The 20,528-nt window shown below is 46.9% G+C and overlaps 1 protein-coding gene across 1 annotated transcript in view; it reads left to right on the forward strand.

The window, feature by feature from the left end:
- LOC124788952 (zinc finger protein 423 homolog) overlaps window positions 1-20,528 on the forward strand; it is a 278,658-nt gene that overhangs the window by 254,240 nt on the left and 3,890 nt on the right. Inside the window, exons 9-12 of the mRNA XM_047256240.1 lie at window positions 6,544-7,197; window positions 11,201-11,347; window positions 11,405-11,506; window positions 16,689-17,069. Coding sequence (XP_047112196.1) covers window positions 6,544-7,197; window positions 11,201-11,347; window positions 11,405-11,506; window positions 16,689-17,069 — 1,284 coding nt within the window. The remainder of the gene's footprint in view (window positions 1-6,543; window positions 7,198-11,200; window positions 11,348-11,404; window positions 11,507-16,688; window positions 17,070-20,528) is intronic.

The following is a 20,528-nucleotide window of genomic DNA, read 5'->3' on the forward strand; positions in this document are numbered from 1 at the left end:
CCACGACGATTACCGCAGTCCACTTTACCCCTCCGCCGCCCCACACCGAACCACTCTTTCAGGATTATTGTGCGGTTCGGCCCCCTCCCCCCCCCCCTCCCTCCTTCCCTCCCACCCAGGGAACGACTCACACCAGACGAGTGTAACCGCTGTGTTTGCGTGGTAGAGTAATGGTGGTGTACGCGTACGTGGAGAACTTGTTTGCGGAGCAATCGTCGACATAGTGTAGCTGATGCGGAATAACGGGAACCAGCCCGCATTCGCCGAGGCAGATGGAAAACCGCCTAAAAACCATCCACAGACTGGCCGGCTCACCGGACCTCCACACAAGTCCGCCGGGCGGATTCGTGCCAGGGACTAGGCGCTCCTTCCCAATTCGAAAAGCCGTGCGTTAGACCGCACGTCTAACCGAGCGGTTCATCCGTCCTTACTATGAGGGACGACATAGATATAGATACAACCAGCAATAACTAGACCAACAGCTCTATTTTCATCTCTCATTTAGTCCAGACAACCAATTTCGGCATACATTATGCCATCATCAGGTTCTCTATGCTAAAATATTGTATTGCCAGACAAAATATTATGTAAAAGCGAACCCGAACCCGCACCAGCTTATGTAACACGCATCTACACCCGTAAACAATCTGAGCTCAGATTGACGGTCAGGGACCGTCGAGCACTGCCGAGGGTGGTTGTAAAGAAACGCATGAAACCAGCGGTAGGAACGCTCGTGAGTTGCAAAGTTGTACCAGCAGTCCACCTAGCTAATGGCTGTGCGTAGGGAGCACAATGATCGAGCAGCTCCTTATAAGCCACACTTTTCTGCAGTCTGTGCTCTAAGCGACACCTGAAGTGATGTACAGATCGACACTACTGAACAGTGAATGACTGGAAACGAGTGATTTAGTGAGATGAATCACGCTGTACCCTGTGATGGAGTGATTCGGGTTTGGCGAATGGCTGGAGAACATTACCTGCCGTTATGTCTAGTGTCAACAGTGAAGCACCGAGGTGGTTTTGGGTTATTTAGGTGCTTTTCATGGTTAAGTTGTGGTGGCTTCATTGCGCTGAAGTAAGCACTAAATGCGGAAGGCTATGAACACATTTTACAACATGGTGTATTGCGTTCAGGAGAGAAAAAGTTCCGAGACGATGACTGCGCCAAGACAACGTTGCACTCTATGATAAAGCAGCATCTGTGAGGCAATGGTTTGTGCACAGTAACATTCCTGAAACAGACTGACCTGAACCCAATGGAACATCGCTGGGACGTGTTAAAACGTGTACTTCGCTCCAGACCCCAGCGTCCGACTACTTTCTTTGGTTTCGGGTCTTGAGGAAGAATGGGCCGCCATTACTCCACAGACATTGGGACACCTGACTGAAACTGTCCCGAGCAGAGTTGAAGTCGTCCTAAAGACGCAGAGTGAATACATCTCATATTAATGTCCACTAATGTGTGTCATGGTTTTGATCAGATACTATACATGAAAAAAGTGATTGACCCAGAACAGAATCCTATAGCACCCCTCCACCTTCCCCACACCGTTTCTAACTTTACATGACCCCATTCGGATTCAAGCATTAACATTTAGATACCGATACAGATGTCTGAGAAGATTTACATTTAATATGATTCAAATGGCTCTAAGCACTATGGGACTTAACATCTGAGGTCATCAGTCCCCTAGAACTACTTAAACCTACGGACATCATACACATGCGTGACCGAGGCAGGATTCGAACCTGCGACCGTAGAAGCAGCGCGGTTCCGGACTGAAGCGCCTGGAACCGCAGGGCCACAGCGGCCGTCGGTGATGTTTCAATTTCTCCAGATTTACACATTTGCTGTTTCGCAGCCATGTTTAAGATTTTCATCAGGGAATCTTATCATTGATATCCTTTCACCCTGAATTTTAATCCCATTCTTGACTGTTTCTTTTGCTTCCGTCATTCCTTCCTCGATGTATAGATCGAACAATATGGGGCGAAGACTACATCCCTGCCGGCCGGGGTGGCGCTACAGTCTGGAACCGCGCGACCGCTACGGTCGCAGGTTCGAATCCTGTCTCGGGCATGGATGTGTATGATGTCCTTAGGTTAGTTAGGTTTAAGTAGTTCTAAGCTCTAGGGGACTGATGGCCTTAGAAGTTAAGTCCCATAGTGCTCAGAGCCATTTGAACCATTTGAACTACATCCCTGTCGTACACCCTTTTTAATCCGAGCACTTCGTTCTTGGTCTTCCGGTCTTATTGTTCATTCTTAATTCTTGTACTTACTGTATATTACCCATGTTATACTATAAATTACACCTATCTTTGTCAGAATTTCAAACGTCTTTCACCATTTGATGTTGTTCCAGTTCTATGAATCCTATGAATGTGTCTTGATTTTACTTTAGTGTTTCTTCAATTATCAACCGCAGTGTCAGAAGTGCCTCTCTCTAGTGACATTTATGTAGCGTCGATAGTGTGTATTTTTTCTGTTTAAATACACTCCTGGAAATGGAAAAAAGAACACATTGACACCGGTGTGTCAGACCCACCATACTTGCTCCGGACACTGCGAGAGGGCTCTACAAGCAATGATCACATGCACGGCACAGCGGACACACCAGGAACCGCGGTGTTGGCCGTCGAATGGCGCTAGCTGCGCAGCATTTGTGCACCGCCGCCGTCAGTGTCAGCCAGTTTGCCGTGGCATACGGAGCTCCATCGCAGTCTTTAACACTGGTAGCATGCCGCGACAGCGTGGACGTGAACCGTATGTGCAGTTGACGGACTTCGAGCGAGGGCGTATAGTGGGCATGCGGGAGGCCGGGTGGACGTACCGCCGAATTGCTCAACACGTGGGGCGTGAGGTCTCCACAGTACATCGATGTTGTCGCCAGTGGTCGGCGGAAGGTGCACGTGCCCGTCGACCTGGGACCGGACCGCAGCGACGCACGGATGCACGCCAAGACCGTAGGATCCTACGCAGTGCCGTAGGGGACCGCACCGCCACTTCCCATCAAATTAGGGACACTGTTGCTCCTGGGGTATCGGCGAAGACCATTCGCAACCGTCTCCATGAAGCTGGGCTACGGTCCCGCACACCTTTAGGCCGTCTTCCGCTCACGCCCCAACATCGTGCAGCCCGCCTCCAGTGGTGTCGCGACAGGCGTGAATGGAGGGACGAATGGAGACGTGTCGTCTTCAGCGATGAGAGTCGCTTCTGCCTTGGTGCCAATGATGGTCGTATGCGTGTTTGGCGCCGTGCAGGTGAGCGCCACAATCAGGACTGCATACGACCGAGGCACACAGGGCCAACACCCGGCATCATGGTGTGGGGAGCGATCTCCTACACTGGCCGTACACCACTGGTGATCGTCGAGGGGACACTGAATAGTGCACGGTACATCCAAACCGTCATCGAACCCATCGTTCTACCATTCCTAGACCGGCAAGGGAACTTACTGTTCCAACAGGACAATGCACGTCCGCATGTATCCCGTGCCACCCAACGTGCTCTAGAAGGTGTAAGTCAACTACCCTGGCCAGCAAGATCTCCGGATCTGTCCCCCATTGAGCATGTTTGGGACTGGATGAACCGTCGTCTCACGCGGTCCACACGTCCAGCACGAACGCTGGTCCAACTGAGGCGCCAGGTGGAAATGGCATGGCAAGCCGTTCCACAGGACTACATCCAGCATCTCTACGATCGTCTCCATGGGAGAATAGCAGCCTGCATTGCTGCGAAAGGTGGATATACACTGTACTAGTGCCGACATTGTGCATGCTCTGTTGCCTGTGTCTATGTGCCTTTGGTTCTGTCAGTGTGATCATGTGATGTATCTGACCCCAGGAATGTGTCGATAAAGTTTCCCCTTCCTGGGACAATGAATTCACGGTGTTCTTATTTCAGTTTCCAGGAGTGTATGTATTGGATTTATTGTAACAGATGGATAAGATACTATAGAAATTCTTCCAATCCGTATGCGGCATACAGCAAACCAGTGCTTAACAGTATTGGTTAAAAACGGTATTGGTTGCAATTTTAGTTTTTTTTTTTTTATTTTCCAACGACGCGTTTCCCCTTATTTAGGCATCTTCAGTTTATCTACATAGAAAACAGAGAACAAATACATCTCTTTAAGAATCGCGATCGCATTGTGCAGACTTGGATAATTTAAAAGCATGTATAAACATGTCAAATACTGACAGAACAAATACCTCAATTTGGTATTTCTTAGAAGAATCCTTTGGCTGACTGGAATGTGTATTCTTATAGGACAACTATCCAAGGAGTTCCACCCAATAATATCCAAACAGCAGACTCTGTACACAATTTATTAAATTGCCAATACTAAACACTTTTAAATAACAACAAATTCATATATCTTACAAAACTTAACAAATGGTTAAAGAGTGAGCTTTAAAAACAATAATGGCTGCTTGCCACCATAAAATCAAGAACCTTTTACAATAGTGCTTTTAGAGTTTACCCGAAAGACAAACTCCAATAATAAGTTAACTTGGCATTACAATTTATAATGATATATATAAAAAACTTTGAGAAAAATAATGGCGCTTGGCACCTTAAAATGAAAGAAACGCAACACACAACCAATAAACATAATAACAAAATAATAATTTGACACAACCAAAGGGCGAGGGCAACTCCCAACGCAATCACAGACGAGCGAGCTCTCAACACTTCGGAGTCTTCCCACTAGAAACGGTCCCCGAAATAAACCGCTGATAGCTCCCCGACAAGCCTCCCACAACTGCCTATCACTTACGCACCTTGGTTATGTTCTGCAACACACGACAGATAATATCAACACAAGATAAAATTCAAAAATACAGTATAACATCCCGACAGCACATGATAACCACGGCGCCGTTATCTCGGGCGCTCTTAATAAGTGCCGGAAGCTAACACACAAATCTCAAACAATTCTCGCTTCTTAAAACGAAACAATAAAAGCCAAGCGCACATGAATAGTCAAACCATAGCCTTAGAAGTGCCTTAACGACACCAAATACGAGTATTCCACCAAGTTGTTAACAAAGTATTAAAAAAAATGCTTTTACACGACTAAATTGACGAGATCGTAATGTTCAGGTCCCAGAACACCACAGACCACATATACCAAGCAGCAGTAATTCACTATGTATATACTGTACAAAACCGCCCTTCTTTGGCAGACTTTACCTAACACATCGGATGCCAAATGTACCATACATGAACGCAACTCTGGACAGGACTCCAGTTGAGAAAATTAATTAGTACCAACAAATATCGTAACGAGCCACACACACAGCGGAAAGTTCCAACAACACCGTCCCACATCAGAAAAGTTCAGAAACCGCTGCTGGAGCTTCCAGGGGAAAATCTGAAGAGCCGACAGAGCCCACACCCTAACCTGGCAGACGACTCCAAAATTCAGCAACTAGTTGTCTCCAGGTCACAGTATCACAGGACCCCACCGGACCTCCACATCAAACAGGCAGAAAGAACAAGTACGCCTACTCCAATTAATCACCACCGCATGGCCAGCACAGCGGCGAGTCGCCTCCGCCCCAGACCACTCTGCTCATATTGCGAGGCACAACCACCTTAGCGCTAGTCACTAGCAGGTCAGGCAGAGCGAACTACCGGGAAAACCAACTACCCTCTCGCTTTCCGCCGGCCACCGCAAACACACGCCAGCGACGTCATAGCGAATCTCCACCGGAGCACCACCCGCACCAGGACAGCGCACTATTGTGGTGTGCATACCGTAACACCTTCGGTACACACACCATCAGATTATTTGACTTGTCGCTCTAACGAAGTAGGCGAGTGCCAGCAATATGTCTCGTGGTCTTATCGTGGCGTGTTTATCTTCTGCCGTTAGCTCAGACGATAGAAATGCCACTTGCACGCTTATCTTCATGGCTATGTACAGGAATATGATAATCTTATTAGGTGCAGACTGAAACTTGACTATAGACTGGTACAGACTAATGCAGACTGAGTAATCGGAGGTCTGTACAGTCGTTATAATACCTCATGCGTTCAGGTATCACTGCGCGAGTGTGATCCGCGAGGAGAAAAGGTCCTACGTTAGCAGCAATCTCATTGGCTGCGTGACATATTAATACGCCGATCGGCGGAAGCAGAATTTGGTCCGTCTCTATGGCAGCGCCATCTCGTAGTGCGGAGACGGACGAGCGGTGCGCCTGCGCTGTTGTGCGTAGCGGGGCGCGCTCTAGTGGGAAAGTTGTGTACGCGCTGACCACGCGGAACTATGTACACAACAACTATAATCGATTACAGTGCGCGCTCTGAACAAGATCACAGGATAGCGGCGCGCGCAATACTAATAATAAGCATTTTTCCATTTTTCTGGAGCTCTTATAGAGTTGATGCTTTTGTTGATTGGTGTTCTCACAGCTTCCAACATCAAAGCTTACACCACTTCTTCCAACTACATGTTATTTTTTTTTTTTTTTGAGGTACGTCTACCTCATCTAATCCGTCCTCTGATGATCTGACTTCGGTTTGCGGTTGCAGGTGGTGAACGGAAGCGCGCCTGCGACGCCGGAGCCTTTACAGCACGGCCCCATAGCGCGCCAGCTGGCTCAGAAGTCTTCACCCAAGGCGAAGGGCGGGGGCGGCGGCCGCAGCAGCACGGACAGCAGTGGCGCAGGTAGCCGCCTGGAGGAGGACGCCGCCTCCACGGACTCGCACCAGCACCTCGGCAGCGGCCGCAAGGGCGGCGGCTCCGGGGGCGGCGTGCGCGCGTCCAAGGCCGGCGCGGCCGGGGGCGGCGGCGGCGGCGGCGGCGGCGGCGCGGTCAGCCTGCAGTGCGCCTACTGCAGCGAGACGTGCAAGTCGCGCACTGAGCTCGAGAACCACACCAAGACGCACGCGGGGGCGGCAGCCGGCGGCGTGGGTGGCGGAGGCGGCGGCGCGGGGGCGGCCGGTCCCGGCGCGACCGGCAAGCACAAGTGCAACATCTGCGACGAGCTGTGCCCGTCGGCGGCGGTGCTGGCCGAGCACAAGCTGACGCATTGCAAGGTGGCGGCGGGCGCGCCGGCGTGCACCGCGTGCAAGGCGCCGCTGCAGCGCGAGGACGACCTGCGCGCGCACCTCGCCAGCCACGCGGGCGACAAGCTGCCCGCGCCCTGCCCCGTCTGCCGGCAGACGCTCGTCTCCGACATAGAGGTGCGCAGCCAGCCCGCAGCTTGCCTAATGTAGGCTTCCGCTTACTCCTCGACTTATTGTGTCGAGCGAATATCCGTGTTTTGTAGAAGACTGCCAAACGTTTGTGTACTCTTTCGCTAGTCTGGATCTGCATCTCCATACACACTCCACAACCCACTGTACGGTGCGTGGCGGATGGTACCCTGCACTACTACTAGTAATTTCCTTTCCTGTTCCATTAGCAAATAGAGCGAGGGTAAAATGACTGTCTATATGCCTCCGTACGTGTCCTAATTTCTCGTATCTTTGAGGTCCCTATGCGAATGTACGCTGTCGGCAGTGGAATCTTTCTGAAGTCATGCCGGTTCTCTAAACACTCTCAATACATCTACATCTACATTTATACTCCACAAACCACCCAACGGTGTGTAGCGGAGGGTACTTTTCGTGCCACTGTCATTACCTACCTTTCCTGTTCCAGTCGCGTATGGTTCGCGGGAAGAACGACTGCCAGAAAGCCTCCGTGCGCGCTCGAATCTCTCCAACTTTTCATTCGTGATCTCCTCGGGAGGTATAAGTAGGAGGAAGCATTATATTCGATACCTCATCCAGAAACGCACCCTCTCGAAACCTGGACAGCAAGCTACACCGCGTTGCAGAGCGCCTATCTTGCAGAGTGTGCCACTTGAGTTTGCTAAACTTCTCCGTAACGCTATTACGGTTACCAAATAACCCTCTGACGAAACGCGCCGCTCTTCTTTGCATCTTCTCTATCTCCTCTGTCAACCCGACACTGATAAGCAATACTCAAGTATAGGTCGAACGAGTGTTTTGTAAGCCACCTCCCTTGTCGATGGACTATATTTTCTAAGGACTCTCCCAATGAATCTCAAGCTGGCACCCGCCTTACCAACAATGTTCCCCGAAAAGACTGTCGTCTTCCCTCCAGGAATTCCCATTTGAGTTCCAAAAGCGTCTCCGTAATGCTTACTCGTTGTTCTGACCTACCGATAACAAATAAAGTAGCCCGCCTCTGAATTGCTTCGATGTCTTCCTTTAATCCGACCGCGTGTGAATCCCGAACACCCAAGCAATACCTAAGACTAGGTAGCAGTTGCGCCCTATATGTTTTCTCCTGTGCAGATGAACCACACGTTCCTAAAATTCTCCAAATAAACCCAAGTCGACCATTCGCTTTCCCTACCACAATCTTCACATGGTCGTTCCATTTCATATCGCCCAGATATTGAAACAACATGACTATGTCAAACAGGACATTTTTAATGAATGTATTTACTTATTTATCAAGCAGAACACTACTAATGCTGTACCAGAATCTTACGAGTTTGTTTTTCCTACTCATCCCCATTAATTTACATTTTTCTACATTTAGAACTCGCTGCCATTCATCACACCAACTACAAATTTTGTCTGAGTCTCCTTGTGTCCTCCCACAGTCACTCAATGACGACGACATTCCGTACCCCACAGAATCATTAGCAAACAACCCCAGACCTCTGCTCACCATGTCTGCCTGATCATTTTTATACATATGGAAAATAACAGCAGTCGTATCACATTTCCCTGGGGCACTCCTGACGATGCCCTTATCTGTGATGAACACTCGCTGTTCAGGACAACGCACTGATTTCTTTTACTTAAGACGTCGTTGAGCCACTAACATATCTGGGAACCTATTCTGTATGCTGGTGTCTTCGTTAATAGGCTGCAGTGTGGCACTGAGTCAAGCACTGGATCAGGCCATTCGAGAAAATTGTCTACGAAGGACAATTCAGAACAAGCGAAGAGGTATGTTGTAAAGCACTGTACTTCATGACAGCCGTCGGCCGCACACTGCAGGTGCAACAAATACTCTCCTCAACGTTTTCGTTGGAAAGTATTTGACCAACCAGCATACAGCCCGGATTTAGTTCCCTCTGATTTTCATTTCTTTGCTCACATGAAACGCTGGCTGCAAGGACAGTATTTTGGCACAGACAACGAGCTGCAGACCAGCATCGAGAATTGGCGGAAAGGACATGTGACTGCGTACTGAAAATCTGGTGCAAGGGTCACTCCATAAGTCGTGGAACTATGATATATCTCCAGTAATGCGACACTATGGGAATTCCTCGATGTATGTTGAACCGGTAAGGTACTGTGTGTCTTAATGTCAACAAAAAATAGGGTTCCAGTACACGAGGTTGAAATGAAACACACGCATTGGAACTCTGTGTAAATTTATTCTGCACGCGTACAGATGGAACAAACATGAATCAAAATCAGCTACTGTGCTCCAAAATAACCTCCCCAGTGAATCCCCAGAGCGTCGCCAACGACGAGGTTCAAATGGCTCTGAGCACTATGGGACTTAACAGCTATGGTCATCAGTCCCCTAGAACTTAGAACTACTTAAACCTAACTAAACTAAGGACATCACACACATCCATGCCCGAGGCAGGATTCAAACCGCTCGGTCACCACGGCCTGCCAACGACGAGGAAGGCGTTGAATTCCATTGGCATTGCGATCAATGTGTGCCGCCGAAATGCCGTGACGACATCCGCGCTGTTTGGAAAGCACCTCTCATGCGATGGTTTCTTCAGCTGTGAAATGAGGTCGAAGTCGCACGGAAAAATGTTCAAATGTGTGTGAAATCTTAAGGGACTAAGTCCCATAGTGCTCAGAGCCATTTCGCTCGTAAGGGATTTAACTGATAAGGTCATCAGTCCCCTAAGCTTACACACTACTTAACCTAAATTATTCTATGGACAAAAACACACACACACACACACACACACACACACACACACACACACACACACGCCCGAGAGAGGACTCGAACCTCCGCCGGGATCAGCCGCACAGTCCATGACTGCAACGTCCTAGACCGCTCGGCTAATCTCGCGCGGCAAGTCACATATACTGAGATCTGGTGAGTAGGGCTGGTGAGGAAGGATGCATCTTGTAGCAGGGCCAAGTTCACACTGAATGTTTCAGGTATAGGTACCGAGTTATCTTCGTATGCGGTCGCTGTCTGTTGATTTCGGTAGTGTTTGCCGCTGACTTTAGAATGCATTTACTGCGATTATGGTGGTGCGACATATTGACAAGGTGTACCATAGTTGCAATGACTTGTGAAGCGACCCTTGTATCGGTCTACAATGGATATCTAAGTCGGAGCGTCGACTTTGGAGAGAAGTAGCTGGAAGATGTTGCAGATAAAGTATATTTGATTTTTGCTGTGATTTCTGTTTCACGACCGATTAGACCACGTTTAAAACAAACAAAACAAAAGTTTAATGCAAAATGGTGAAAAGATCACCTAAACCACCGGGTGATCAAAAAGTCAGTATACATTTGAAAACTGAATAAATCACGGAATAATGTAGATAGAGAGGTGCAAATTGACACACATGCTTGGAATGACATGGGGTTTTATTAGAACCAGAAGTTCAAAAAATGTCCGACAGATGGCGCTTCATCTGATCAGAATAGCAATAATTAGCATAACAAAGTAAGACAAAGCAAAGATTATGTTCTTTATAGGAAATGCTCAATATGTCCACCATCATTCCTCAACAATAGCTGTAGTCGAAGAATAATGTTGTGAACAGCACTGCAAAGCATGTCCGGAGTTATGGTGAGGCATTGGCGTCGGATGTTGTCTTTCAGCATCCCTAGAGATGTCGGTCGATCACGATACACTTGCGACTTCAGGTAACCCCAAAGCCAATAATCGCACGGACTGAGGTCTGGGGACCTGGGAGGCCAAGCATGGCGGAAGTGGCGTCTGAACACACGATCATCACCAAACGACGCGCGCAAGAGATCTTTCACGCGTCTAGCAATATGGGGTGGTTCTAATAAAACCCCGTGTCATTCCAAGCATGTGTGTCAATTTTTACCGCTCTATCTACATTATCCGTGGTTTATTAAGTTTTCAAATTTATACCGACTTTTTGATCACCCGGTGCTTTGAATACGACGACAGGTGAGTGATGAGCTACTGGTTGTGTGACAGGTGCGGGTGCACGCCAAGTTCCACGTGCAGCAGGGCCAGCAGCAGCAGCAGCGCGGCAACGTGCCGTGCTGCCTGTGCCTCAAGCCGGGCGCGGCGCCGGCCGACGCCGAGCCCCCCGTCTGCGCCGACTGCCTGGGCAAAGCAGCGGCCGCTGCAGCTGCGGCGGCAGCTGCGGCTGCAGCTGCGGCGGTGGGCGGCCAGCAGACGCGCTGCCAGGAGTGCCACCTCAAGTGCGAGTCGGCGCAGGCGCTCGAGGCGCACGTCGCCGCCGCCCACCGCAAGGCCTACCAGTGCATCAAGTGCCAGGTGACTCACCCGCCCACTCTGTATTGCTGTTGTGTTGTTCTGTGTGCACCTAAACTAACACCGGACATCCAGTGTCCACACACAATATGTAGCAAGGGAAGGGAATTCTACAGTGAATAAAACTGTTAATATGGGACAAAGGTCTCATTCATCCTTGCATATAAACGGATTGCACCTCAAGTCTCCCAGTTCGTGACGGTATGTGGATACACAGATTACACTTGGTCAGACCCAGATTTACAGTGATAAAAGTACAGCGCGAAATTTTGCTACGATTCAGCATCCAGCACCAAATCTACAGACGTCCTAACTACACTCTTAAGACAAAAAAGACATGATCCACGAAGCAATTTACCGAATGGGACGAAAATGTGTAGATGTGATGTACAGACAAACAAATGATTACAATTTCAAAAAAAAAATTGATTTATTCAAGAGAAAGAGCTTCACAAATTGAGCAAGTCAATAAAGCCTTTCTCTACTTCTGACCGTTGTGAAAATAGTTACTCTGTTTGGCAATGATTAATGGAGTCGTTGGATGTACTCCTGAGTGATATCGTGGAAAATTGTGTCAAACTGACGCGTTAGATCGTTATGGCCGGTCTACAGAGGGGTCAAAAATAATGTATCCACTGTTTAAAAGTCCATAACTTGCAAAATAATTGACAGAGTTGTCTCATTTTTGGTGAAAGCGTAGCTTAAAGTCCAACTTAAAGATATCACTGTAGATGTTCGAAATGGTCACCACTAATATCCACACACAAACGATGCCGCCGAACTGCAGCACGAACTACTTACTGCACCGTGTTCAGTTGGATATTTGCACATGAATGTATAATGTTACAAACGTTCTCAGTAGGAAAGATATACATCGACCTTGCAGGCCAAAATAGAGTTTGCAGTAGAAACTCTCGGCATGTGTCGGTGTACACTGTCGTGCTCTAATGCAAGTCCAGGATGGATTGCGATGAAGGGTGACCAAACGAGGCGTAGAATATCGCCGACATACCGCTGTGCTGCAGGGTGGCCGCGGATTACAACGAATGGGGTCCTAATATGAAAAGAAATGGCACCCCAGACCACGATTCCTGGCTGGCGGGCCGTATGGTGGGCGACATTTAGGATGGTAGCTCATCGCTATCTGGGGCGCCCCCAGACACATCTTCGACCTAGAATCTCATTGAATGGAGTATAATTTTCAGTGATGAGCCCCGCTTCGAACTGAACCTCGATGCCCAGCAATGTCGCCGGATCTCTCCCTAATCGGAAACGTTTGGAGCATTATGAGCAGGATCCTCCAACGATATCCGGATTTTGACGATCTAACGGGCCAGTTGGGCAGAATTTGGCACAATATCCCTCAGGAGGACATCTATCAACTCTATCAATCAGTGTCAACCCGAATAACTGCTTGCATTATGGTCAGAGGTGGACCAATGCTTCAGCGACTTCCTTAATTTGTGAGTGCCTTTCTCTTGGGCAAATCATCCAGTTTTTTTGTCTTAGGTATGGATCATTACAAACATTCACATAAATATGATTCTATACATCACTTTGCATTATTGTCATCAAGAAAATGTACTATAATAAATTATTAAATAAAGCGTAGCTTGTGTTCTGATCTTCAGTAAAAACCTGATTTGATGCAGCTCTCCACGAGGGTCTACCGTGTGCAAGCTTCTTCATTTTTGCGTAAACTGTGAAACTTACATATATTTTAACCTGATTATTGCAGTCTCCTTTTGCCCCAAACTGCCTGTTAAATGATACCAAAGAAAATTTCCTGTCAACTAATCCATTTTTAGCCAAATTTCGCCATAATTTTTTTCTCCAGTTTGATTCAACGTCTTTTCACTATTTATGCTACCTATCCATGTGACCTTAAAAGTTGTGTAACAGCGCATTTCAATAGCCTGTATTCATGTCTGATCAGTTTATCCACCGAATCTCACTCTTTGCAAGGGAAAGACTTAAATTTATGTTATATTCTAATAACTTCCAATTTTTCAGAAATGCTTTTCTTGGTATAGCCAGTCTGCATTTTTGTTCTGCATTCAATTCACTCAGCATCACCTGATGTAATTCGACTGCATCCCATTACCCTTCTTAAATTTTTGTTGACCAACTTATAATCTCTTTTCAAGATAAAATTAATTCTGTTAAATGACTCGTACAAGAACTGTTAGAATTACAATGTCTTCGGCAAACGTCGAAGTTTTTATTTCTTCTCCGTTTACTTCGATTCTCTTTCCTGGGTATTTCCTTTGCAGCTTGCCCAATCTTTAGATTTCTTCTCAACTGCTGCTTTCGTTTCATGTCTTTAGATTCTTGTAACGGCAATCTCGGCTCTGCTATTTGTAAATAACCTTTCACTCCCTGTTTTTACCCTATCTACCTACAGAATATCAAAATGCGCTATTATATTTGGTAATTTCCTACTCTCTTCTGTCATTCCACTCTACACCACTACCTATCTGGTCCTCACTTTCTGTCATTGTTGTGAGACTACCTGTCATTTCCTGGATCCAGGTCACTGCTGACAAGTTTATGTACTCGCTTATGTGTTAGATCTTTTGCCTAAAATAAGTCGCTGCTATTTGGATAGGTTTTACAGGTAGATTGTACAGGTTGGGAGAGTTTTTTCCCCCACATACATTTTTAACAAAGATGAGTCTGAGAAATTTCTTCTGCTTAGGCTGTGGTAGAATCTAGAGATAAATATTTCTTTCACCGTTGTTTTTAGAAAACTGCTACACACACTGAAAGTGTTTAACAGATTACTGATTTGCAAGCCTGGGAAGAGACCGGCATAGCAAATTATTAAAGTTTATTTTCTTATAGACTGCAGTTGCACTTGATCAACAAGGGTAACCGCTCTCGAACAATTACAGATACCTTTATATCAGTTAAAAGGAAAACAGTCAGCTTGAGGTGCTGTGTTCAGTGTCACTCTAACAGAATATCAAGCCTTCATAAATAGTAACTGACATTAACATTACCATCTGAGGTAAATGGTTGGCAGTTAACATTCAAAACTCAGTTTCTTATAGCATGTAATTTAAGTCACAATCCCAGTAGGCAAAATGCCGCCTCATTTTCCAGCCTCCTCCTCCATCTTCTCTCGAATCTCATTTACATCCTTGTCTTTCACACTGTTATACATGGAGACTCAAAAAGGAAGATGCGCATTATAATGGCATGCCAAGTAACGTTTATACTAAGCAACTTTTATTGAATGCTGTTGAACACTTCAGTGACATACACACATGACACTATTTTTCAACTTAGTGATCAAGTCTCTATGAGTAACGATCGGAACATTCTAGCAGTCGTTAAATTCCTCAATAGAAACCTGCTCCTGTGTGAACTTCCTCACGTTCGGAAAAACTAAGGTTGCTGCGAATCAGTTCCTCGACTGGCTGGACAATGCTGTTTGTTGTCAAAGCCATTGACCTTCTTTCGGTATCAGCATCATACAGGGTGGCGTACGAAATGTTACCAATTGTTTCTTTCACAATTTACGACGCACATTAGATATAACGCTGGGATCTCTACAGCAGTGCCAACAGAGCTTGGAAAAACAAATGAGTTACGAAATGACGTGTAATTCACGATACTGCCGCTAGGAGACTAGTGAGCAGTAATGGCTGACAGTGGAAGACTAACGACACAGCAACGATCGGCAATTGTGTTACTTTTTTATGAAACGAAAATCCTTGTTGTGGCTCAGAGGCGTTTTCGACAACAGTTTAACACACGATGGGTCCCTTGCAAGAAGACGATCCACAGGTTGTACGATAAATTTGTACAGGAAGGAACAGTATTGGAAGCGAAGCGACCTTGGACTAAGCCTGTTTGTTCGCCGGAGAATATTGAAGCGGTACGAGTTGCTGTACAGAGAAGTCCCGGGAAATCGTGTAGAAAGGCAGTAGTGCAACTGGGAATATCCAGACGCTCGGTTCAACGCTTTCTTAAGTGACCTCCATATGTACCCATACAAGATGACCTGTGCTCACTGAAGAACACAAGCAGCAGAGACTCCTCTTTGCTCAGTGGGCGGAGGATAGGGAAGAAACTCTCAACAACGTTTGGTTTTCAGTCGAGGCGCATTTTCATTTAGACGGTGTGGTTAACAAACAAAATGTACGCTTTTGGGCCACTGAAAACCCACAAGTGCTTCATGAACCACAACATTATGCTCCGAGGATTACAGCGTGGGCAGCAATTTCCAGCCACGGACTTATTGGACCCTTTTTCTTTGAAGAAACTGTGAACAGCGAGCGTTATTTGAGCATGCTTCGCAATGGCTTCCTTTCACGGCTTCTTGCTACTGCCTTGCCCTTCAAAACGCAGTGGTTCATGCAAGATGGAGCAAGGCCACATACTGCAAACACTGTGTTGGAGTTTTTACACGAGCATTTGGACATGCGGATCATTTCACTCAGGTTTCCAGGTCGCTTCAATGACAGACAAAATTAGCCCCCCAATAGTCCAGACCTCAATCCCTGTGACTTTTTTCTTTGGGGGTACCTAAAGGAAAAAATTTTCCCGAAACGTCCACGTGATTTAATGGAGCTCAGAAGACTTATTCTTCAAGCTTGCAGTGAAGTTACGGAAGACATGTGGCGTAGGGTAATCACTAACTTCAGTGTTCGTTTGAAGGAAGTTAGGAATGGTGGACATATTGAGCATGTGCTGAGTTAGAACAAATCTCCACGGACGGCTCTTCATTGTAGTATATGTTCATTTCAGATTGTACTGAAAATAAAGTTTATATTTAAAAAAAAATGGTAACACATTTCTTGCGCCATCCTGTACGTGTCTGTGCGGCTCTGATCAAACTGTTGGTACAATTTGTCTACGGTTGGACGAGGCCATTGCATTTGGTCCATACACTACCAGAATTTCACGTTGAACCTGTGTGCAATTTAGACGTTTTGCCCACAAGCATCGTGCTGTCCGGCGTACTTCATCTCAAGAGTATGTTTTCAATTGCCGCGTCATTTCACTCCCATGCTCTTGACATTAGGAAACTCAGAACGTGTCTTCCCTTCTGTCAATGTTGTTGCGCAATGCTCTTAACGTGGAACTTCATTTTGAAGTTCCTTCGTAGTTAGAGGGTTTCCTTTCTATCTCTTTTGAGACCGCAGACGCATTATAGTAAGAACTGACGCCTTCGCAGGTGAGTTTCGACAGCGAGGCAGCGGTGCAGCGGCACGTGGCGACGCACCTGCTGGAGGCGGGGGCCGGCGGAGGCGGCGGCGGCGGCGGCGGTGGAGTGGGGTCGCGGCTGGAGTGCCACGTATGCCGGCGCGCGCTGGCGTCCCCGCTGCAGCTGCAGACGCACCTGATCGAGCACACGTTCGCGGGCTGCGGCAGCTTCACGTGCTACCTGTGCAGCGCCGTCTTCACGGCGGCCGCCGGCCTGCAGCAGCACATGCTGGCGGCGCACGGCCCCCAGGCCAGGCCCTACGACTGCGCCCGCTGCGGCCTGCGCTTCTTCTTCCGCGCCGAGCTCGACAACCACGCCTACAGCCACCACAACGAGCGCGAAGACGAAAAGGTGAGGCGCCACAACACCACGTACCAGAGTTCGCCAACGCGGGCGCGGGCGCGGGCGAGGTAGCGCAGTGGTTAGCTTACTAGCCTCGCATTCGGGAGGACGACGGTTCAAACCCGCGTCCGGCCAACTTGATTTAGATTTTCCGTGATTTCCGTAAATCGCTCCAGGCAAATGCCGGGATGGTTCCTTTGAAAGGGCACGGCCGAATTCCTTTCCCATCCTTCCCTAACCCGATGAGACCGATGACCTCGCTGTTTGGTCTCTTCCCCCCCAAAACAACCCAACCCAACTTCGCTGTTTGGTCCCCTTCCCCCAAATCAACCATGTCTCGCTGTCGACTGAGGCGCGCTACCTAGCAATGTCCCAAAACACATTGGCATAGTTATGGCACATTTGTGTGCTGGTTGCGCTGTACTGGATGACGCAAGTTAAACCACGTAAGTAAAATGAAATAAACGCTTCTCCATAAAAGAGCGTGTTACAGTTTTTCCGTTAGATGGCGGACATATTGTTTCTTTCTAAATGTCAGCGAGAGACTCCAAATGCTTAAAACAACCATTCCTCTTTTGCAATATGGTACGGTTCAGATCTGGATTATTAATGCACTCTGACCAAAAGTATCGGGACATCTATTAATGGACATTAATATGGCGTGTTCCCCGTTCACTTTTATGACACCGTGAACCCTGCTGGGAGAAATGCCACGCTCCCTCAAGAGCTGGAACCAAAGAAAGTCTGAGGTCTGGAACGAAGTCCATCTTCTGACTCATCCATAAAGGTATTCCATTCAGTTTAGGTCAGACTGTTCTATTTCAGGAATCTTTTTGCCCACAAATCACTGCCTCACAAACGCTGCTTTGTGACGGCGGAAATGGTCATTCTGATGCGATGTTTGCCTTCGAACTGTTCCTCAACTGTACGCAGGAAACAAGATCGAATAAATTAGTCTTTATTGTTTCAACAGCTGTAACTGTCATCCATGGTTTCCAAAAAAAAAAAAATTGTTGTTAAGCGTCTTCCATTGTGAATTCGTACATCATGCCACGTTGTCTTTGTTGTGCATAAAATAGGGCACATTATACAAGGTGAAAGGATAACAGTGATACGATTCGCTGATGAAAATGGCTCTGGGGACAATGGGACTTAACATCTGAGGTGCCGGACGTTGTGGCTGAGCGGTTCTAGGCGCTACAGTCTGGAACCGCGCGACCACTACGGTCGCAGGTTCGAATCCTGCCTCGGGCATGGGTGTGTGTGATGTCCTTAGGATAGTTAGGTTTAATTAGTTCTAAGTTCTAGGCGACTGATGACCTCAGAAGTTAAGTCGCACAGTGCTCAGTCATTTGAACCATTTTTTAACATCTGAGGTCATCAGGCCCCTAGAACTTAGAACTACTTAAACCTAACTAACCTAAGGACATCACACACATCCATGCCCGAGGCATGATTCGAACCTGCGACCCTAGCGGTCGCGCGATTCTAGACTGAAACGCCTAGAACCGCTCGGCCACACCGGCGGGCGATTCGCTGATGACATTGCTATCCTGAATGAAAGTGAAGAAAAATTACGTGATCTGCTGAACGGAATGAACAGTCTAATCAGTACAGAGTATGGATTGAGAGTAAATCGACGAAAGACGAAGGTGATGAGAAGTAGTAGAAATGAGAACAGCGAGATGGTAACGAAGCAGATGAATTTAAGGTATTCTGCTATGTAGGCAGTAAAATAACCAATGACGGACGGAGCAAGGAGGACATCAAAAGCAGACTAACAACGGCAAAAAGGGCATTCCTGGCCAAGAGAAGTATACTTATATCAAATATCGTCCTTAATTTGAGGAAGAAATTTCTGAGAATGCACGTCTGGAGTACAGCAGTGTATTGAACCATTGGAAAACCGGAACAGAAGAGAATCGAAGCGTTTGAGATGTGGTGCTACAGACGAATGTTTAAAATTAGGTGGACTGATAAGATAAGGAATAAGGAGGTTCTGCGCAGAATCGGAGAGGAATGGAATATGTTGAAAACACTGATAAGGAGAAGGGACAGGATGATAGGACATCTGTTAAGACATGAGGGAATGACTTTCATGGTGCTAGAAGGAGCTATAGAGGGAAAAACTGTAGAGGAAGACAGAGATTGGAATAAGTTTAACAAGTAGTTGAGGACATAGTTTGCAAGTGCTACTCCGAGATGAAGAGGTTATCACAGGAGAGGAATTTGTGGCGGACCGCATTAAACCAGTCAGAAGACAAAAAAAAACAATAGTAGCAGTGGAAGGGCAGAAATGCTCCTGATGGATGTGTTGCTCAGGTGTCATTTGACGACTAGTCCACTTTCTTAGTCACTCAGACCTCCTCAACGGACCCGTTGTGCCGTTACTGATTCTCTACCGACAACACAGTACTTCCACCTCTGTTTATCCTATGAGATCCGCCTCTCGAAAAATACAGTGCTCAATTCCATACTGCGTAGGAAACTCGGGTACTTTTGAACAAATAGTGTGTAGAATCCACAGGAAAGAGCGACCCAGTTGTGGCTGCAGGGCCGTTGGTGCACTGACGTTAGAAGGGAGACAGCAACCTCATGGAACTGCTGGCTGCAAATAGATGCAAAATGAGGAGAAATTGCCAATAGAAACCATGCTGAAGAACTGATGCGTGCCCAAGGCAAGTTGTGCCGTTGGGAGAAGGGAAGAGATCCTTACAGTATAAAAATGAAGGGAAACAAGCAGTGCCATACAGTTTTATCTTTTTTTATCCTGTGTAATAAGTCAGTATACGTTTTGCACTCGAATTAGTCGTATCATTCCACTCAAATACATAAACGGAAATATAAACATTTGCTTTTTATTGTTTTTTTGTAAGAAGCTAGCGAACCTGGCAATGCTCAGTAATTGCTAAATAAAGTATATACTGGAATTGCATATGCGTCCTAATCTCTACCTCCCTCCTCCATCTCTCGGTGTCCACTCCTTGCCCGCTTTGTTCGGCTCCTCTTCCCTCTCTCTCTAAACTCGTATCAATTTAGTGTTAATGAAAATAAAACCTTGATCGACAATTAAAGTTACTTAAAATGAGTGAACAATTCAGTTGGGAGCAGTGGGGTGTATGGGTTATGAGAGTGACCATTCGTGCTATTAGATCTGTGAGGATAGGAGCCTCAATGTCAGTATTTCACACAGTTTTAATCTTCGGGTGGGTAGGATTACAAAATTTTGGACGATTCGGATTTCTTAGTAGTACCGTAATTGTAAGCCGATAAGCCATAAACACAACTCTCCTGTTTTCTGTTGATACCGACTGCGACGAACAAACCAAAACAGCACATTGTTGTTGCGTATAAAATTTTTGGAAAATGGTATGTAAGTAGAAAGAAAATATAATGATATTGGAAAAAATATCTGTCTAATTAATTATATGCCCTCCTGTCGAAGTTACAACTGACTGCGGGAAACAA

Source organism: Schistocerca piceifrons, chromosome 3 (genome assembly GCF_021461385.2).
Source record: "Schistocerca piceifrons isolate TAMUIC-IGC-003096 chromosome 3, iqSchPice1.1, whole genome shotgun sequence".
In the NCBI taxonomy this organism is placed as follows: Eukaryota; Metazoa; Arthropoda; class Insecta; order Orthoptera; family Acrididae; genus Schistocerca; species Schistocerca piceifrons.